General features: G+C 41.9%; 1 protein-coding gene across 1 annotated transcript in view; it reads left to right on the forward strand.

Annotated features, from left to right (window-relative positions):
• antxr1d (ANTXR cell adhesion molecule 1d) overlaps window positions 1-5,735 on the forward strand; it is a 96,988-nt gene extending 91,253 nt beyond the window's left edge. Inside the window, exon 18 of the mRNA XM_078199646.1 lies at window positions 5,361-5,735. Coding sequence (XP_078055772.1) covers window positions 5,361-5,597 — 237 coding nt within the window. The 3' untranslated portion in view covers window positions 5,598-5,735. The remainder of the gene's footprint in view (window positions 1-5,360) is intronic.
• The last annotated feature ends 265 nt before the right edge of the window (window positions 5,736-6,000 follow it).

Here is a 6,000-nt window from a genome sequence, read left to right on the forward strand (position 1 = left end):
TATTTGTGTCATGAGTAGGCTTACATTAACACCACAATGAAATTATTGTGAAAATCCCCAAGTCGCCACACTCGGGCGCCTGTTTGGGTACACTGAGGGAGAATTTAGCATGGCCAATGCTCCTAACCAGCACATCTTTCGGACTGTGGGAAGAAACCAGAGCACCCAAAGGGAACCCACGCAGAGACAGGTTACATTAGAAATGAGTAATTACAGCATTAAAAAGTGGCTCTTTGATCCTCTGGGCCTTTGCGGCAGAGATATTTTACGAATATTGCACCAAATGATTAAATTGAAATAAATTGTCCTGGAAATAATTCCTGTTTGAATATCAACATTGTCTGTGTAATAATCATGATGATATCCTCAAAGTTCATTGACAAACACTTGAGAATTTTTGTACGTGCAGACTCCACACAGACAGTTACCCAGGTCCCTGGTGCTATGAGGCAGCAGTGCTAACCACTGTGCCACCATGCTGCCTATTTAGTGTAACTCTAACGCTAACCCTAGCGTAACTAAATAGAAAGTGTAGTATTCACATTCTAACACCAAACAAAGAGGTATATCATTGTGAGTGCAGTCATTTGGGACACGATTGACAATTGAATGTTAGCTATATTTACACACCAATAAAATGAGTAATTTAATCATATTGTAGTTTGCTGAAATATTTCAGGAGACTGATATGCCGCAACGACATGATGTAACTTGCTTTAGTACAGAAGCGACAAAACTGTTGATTGCAAGTTTTTAAAAAAAACAGAAGGGCATTCCTTTTCCTCATTTGCAAAGACCTAAGAGTGTGCCAAACAAAGAAGGGAATCTTTTCTGTCACAATATGGCTCATGGCCTTTAAACTCTCCATCTGTTTGTCTGACAAGTAATCAAAGCTCGTGGCAGGAACTGGCAGCACTTTGACGGCCCTTCTCACTTTCACTGGAGTGAGAGTAATTTGAACAGATTCATCGTTTCTTCCTTGATTGTATACCAGTGATGGGTTAGCTATGATTTTTTTTTTTTACTACTGAGTATTTTTGTGTTTGATTAACATAGCATGAAATGAGCACAGACACTTTGGAACCCCGGTTATATTCTTTAATCAGTCAATTGCCCAGAGGGACATTTAACGTGTTACGCGGTTATTTTTAACTGCTGTTTTAATTAAAATATAAACACTGTGAGGTGCAATTATTTGAAATTAAACTCTTGCTGAGTGACTCTGAGCTACATATGTACCCGTATGTAAATACTTACATGGTTGCACTTCCGTTCCGATTGAAAGGGTTCAAATTGTAATCAGCTTCATTTGGGAGCTCTAGTGAAATCTCTTGCATATGCTGTGATATCAGGATAAAGTTGTGTTTCCTGTTAATAATGCTAATACACATCGTGCCATATTTCCACATCAGAAAAAGATTGGACATAAAGCCTGACCCACATCAAGCATCCACATTTATTATTTACTATTGTGTTGTGCAAAGATTCCAAGCGTTTAAGTTTATTTATTGGAGTCACAAGTAGGCTTACATTAACATTGCAATTAAGTTGCTGTGGAAATCCCCTAGTTGCCACACTCCGGCGCCTGTTCGGGTACACTGAGGGAGAATTTAGCATAGCCAATGCACCTAACCAGCACGTCTTCCGGACTGTGGGAGGAAACCCACACAGACATGGGGAGAACGTGCAGACTCCACACAGTCACCCAAGATCGGAATTGAACCCAGGTTCCTGGCACTGTGAGGCAGCAGTGCTAACCACTGTGCTACTGTGCCACCTTACTTACATTTAAATTAGGACTCGTCACACTGACGTAAAACGTTGCAAATTTAAAATGAAAATTCACGAAACAGCAGACCATTAACATGTCATGACTAATTTTTTTCTCTTTTCCAAATGCTGGTTATTTTGGGGCGGCAAGATGGCATTGTGCTTAGCACTGCTGCCTCACAGCGCCAGGGATCCGGGTTCGATTCACGGCTTGGGTCACCGTCTTTGCACGTTCTCCCTGTGTCTGCATGGGTTTTCTCTGACTGCTCCAATTTCCTCCCACAGTCTGAAAGACATGCTGGTTAGGTCTATTGGCCGTACTAAAATTCTCCCTCAGTGTACCCAAACCGGCGCCGGAGTGTGGCGACTAGGGGATTTTCACAGTAACTTCATTGCAGTGTTAATGTAAGTCTACTTATAACACTAATAAACTTTAAACTTTTTTCCAACATTTTTCATTCCCATTTTGCACTATATTAATGTAATAACAATGAATAAGCATGTGCAAACTCATGCACAATCAGCAGTGTTGTGGCATTGCATCATTGCTCCTGGTGATTGCAATGTAATGAAATCCTAGCAAATTAAAACCTGCGAAATGATTAATAGGTTCATGCAATGTGAACCATGGACAGCCACTTAGCAGAGGAAATATCAGATTGTTATAAATAAAAGTGCTAAATGAAGCTATTGTTAAGACAAATGGAATGTATTTAACTTTGAAATATGGTATTTGCTGCCAAACCTTTTACTTGTGCGAGAAGCATGTAAAGAAGCAGCTTATGAATTTGGTGTACGAGGGAGCAAAGATTCTGGGGAGCAGAATCAGATTTTCAAACCAGATTGAAATGCATTTTTTCTGTGCGTTGTGTGCGTGCGTGCATTGTGTGTGTATACAGAACCTGAGTATTGCTGAAAAAGTCCACTTGCCAACCAATCAGCTCTCTTCTCTTCTCATACACTATCAATTTGTTGTTTCCCCTGACATTGATATTTTTGTGACCTGTCCTGAAAAGTGTGAGAGGGCCTGTTCCTGTGCTGTACTGTTCTATTTTCTAAAAGGGCACCTTTTTCAGCAGTACGCAACTTTGTTAATTAACTATAGACAGATGCAAGAGATTATGTTAAAGCTGGAAACAGGCGACACAGTAGATCAGCACTGTTGCCTCGCAGTGCCAGGGACCTGGGCAGGGACCTGGGTTCAATTCCTGGCTTGGGTCACTGTCTGTGTGGAGTCTGCACGTTTTCCCCGTGTCTGTCTGGGTTTCTCCCGGGTGCTCTGGTTTCCTCCTACAGTCCGAAAGACATGCTGGTTTAGTGCATTGACCATGCTAAATTCTCCCTCAGTGTACATGAACAGACACTGGAGTGTGGCGACTAGAGGATTTTCACAGTAACTTCATTGTAGTGTTAATGCAAGCCTACTTGTGACACTAATAAATAAACTTAAAAACTTACACCTTGATGCTCTGAAATCCAGTTTAGTTTATCATTCGTACAAGGGTTAATATTTCTTTCTACCTACTTAGGAAATCATTGGTACGGGTATATTGTAAAGAAGGCTAGATTGTGTACTGTTGCTTGCTCAGGGTAGCAGTGGCATAGTGGTATCGTCACTGGACAAGTAGTCCAGAAAGCCAGAGCAAGATTTGGGGACCTGGGTTCAAATCCTCTCACGGCAGATGGTGAAACTTGAATTCAATAAAAATCTGGAATTAAAAGTCTAATGATGACCATGAAACCATTGTCAATTGTTGGAAAAACCCACCTAGTTCACTAATGTCCTTTAGAGAAGGAAATCTGCCATCCTTACCTGGTCTGGCCTACATGTCACTCCAGTATCACTGCAATGTGAAATGGAGGGCACTTGGGGACAGGCAATAAATGCTGGCACAAACTGCGATGCCCACACCCCACAAATGAATAAAAAAATTTCCTGATTGCAGAATATATCATTGCACGTTTACACACCACAGACATTACTGGTCACCTATCCATGTTAGATATTCATTGTCGTAAGATGCCTATGTACCAACAGGTAGATTACAATTGTCTTTTGCTACTTCAGGTAGCACGGTGCTTAGCACTGCTACCTCACAGTGCCAGGGACGCGGGTTCGATTCCCAGCTTGGGTGACTGTGTGGAGTTTACACGTTCTCTCCTTAAAGCTATGTCTTTGACCAATCTTTTGGTCATTTGGCCTAATATTTCCTTGTATAGTTCGTTGTCAACTTTTGTTTGACAATGCGTGTATAGTGCTGTGGGAAATTTTATTATGGTAAAGGTGCTATATGAATGCAAGTTGTTATTCTCGAAGACTTTCATTAACCTGCGAGTTTAGACAACGCTTATTAATTCTCCAGATTTATTTTGTGATTTGTTGCATCATCAACATTTCTCACTTTATATTATTGAATTGCAGCCACTAATAGATATCCATTGTGTCACTTTTGTATGTAAATATTGGCTGGGATTTTCCAGCAATTCCCACCAGCAGGATCTTCCAGTCCCGCCATTGCAGGTTCCCTGGTGATGGAGGTTGTGAAAAGCAGGAAACCCTGTTGACAGTGGTGGGACTGGAAGGTCCTGCTGCCAGTCAATGGCGGGCCACCTCACCACCACAAAACACGCCACTGCAGTGGCAGGGAGGGAAATCCTGCCCAATGTGTACGTATAAAAAATGTGAATAAAATCAAAAAAAGGAACTAAACCAATGTGGTATCCAAAACAAATTAACTGAAAGCTAAACCTTGCTGATAGTGACCCCGTTGCCTAGTGGTATTATCGCTAGACTACTAATCCAGACTATTAATCCAGAAACTCAGCTAATGTTCTGGGGACCCAGGTTCGAATATCGCCACAGCAGATGGTAGAATTTGAATCCAATACAAAAGAATGTCTGGAATTAGGAATCTGCTGATGACCATGAATCGATTGTTGGAAAAACCCATCTGGTTCACTCATGTCCTTTAGAGAAGGAAATCTGCCGTCCTTATCCAGTCTGGCCTACATGTGACTCCAGAGCCACATCAATGTGGTTGACTCTCAACTGCCCTTTGAAATGGCCTAGCGAGCCACTCAGTTTCAAGCATCTAGCAATGGGCAATAAATGTTGTGATGTGGAGATGCCGGCGTTGGACTGGGGTAAGCACAGTAAGAAGTCTCACAACACCAGGTTAAAGTCCAACAGGTTTATTTGGTAGCAAATACCATAAGCTTTCGGAGCACTGCTCCTTTCGTAGGAGCAGTGCTGCGAAAGCTTATGGTATTTGCTACCAAATAAACCTGTTGGACTTTAGCCTGGTGTTGTGAGACTTCTTACAATAAATGTTGGCCAGCCAGCGAGGCCTTTGTGCCACGAATGAATAAAAATAAACAAAGTTGACCATGAAAGAAACTTAAGTAGGAATAAAAAGCAATCTAAACTAAATTTTGTAAAAAAGAAATGCTGCAAGTAGTAGTTGCAAGTAATAATGTTATGACCGGCAATTCCACTGCTGTGCACCATTTTTCCCTAGGTCACATTCATCTAAAGTGCAGGAGCAAACACGTGCAGATTGTAATTTTGTTATTTCTCTTTTTCCAACAAGGGTCGCTGCATAAACTTCACCAGGGTGAAGGAAAATGAAACCCCGCCTCCTTCGTGCAACGCTCCTGCCTCGCACATGCCGCCACCTCACAACGAATACATCCCGCTGGCCTGTGAACTTCCCAGTCCTCCTGCTTTGTCCGCCCAGTCATGCGCGAGGAGCCCACCGCCTGGACCACCACCGTCTCGCGCACCCCCTCCTTCACGACCTCCCCCTCGCCCTGCGCTGAGAACCTGACCTTCCCAGGATTTATGTCGATGAAAAGAACATTGCGAAAGAAGAAAGAAAAAGACAAGGCCATAAAGGAGAATACTACTGGACTTCAAGCCAAATATTTATTGAATTTCTGGGTTTCCTTGAAAGGGTAAAATCTGTTGCTGTGCAGCAAGCTTTTACCCGGAAAACCCAAATCAGTAGAACCTCTCTCTGGAGTGGGATTGTGTCCACCTAATGTACTATCCATATGTTTGAATTCTCGATAATTATAAGATTGATTTCAAGTTGCGGTAAACCCTGCATTTTTTATCTTTTGAAAACTCAATACGTAGGTCAGAATTTGCATTGTTTTTGAAGGTTAGAAATATTGTTTAAAGGCCTGTATTTAAAAATCACTAATCTCTACTTTTGATGCTCAAGTGTG

Source organism: Mustelus asterias, chromosome 28, assembly GCF_964213995.1.
Source record: "Mustelus asterias chromosome 28, sMusAst1.hap1.1, whole genome shotgun sequence".
Classification (NCBI taxonomy): Eukaryota; Metazoa; Chordata; class Chondrichthyes; order Carcharhiniformes; family Triakidae; genus Mustelus; species Mustelus asterias.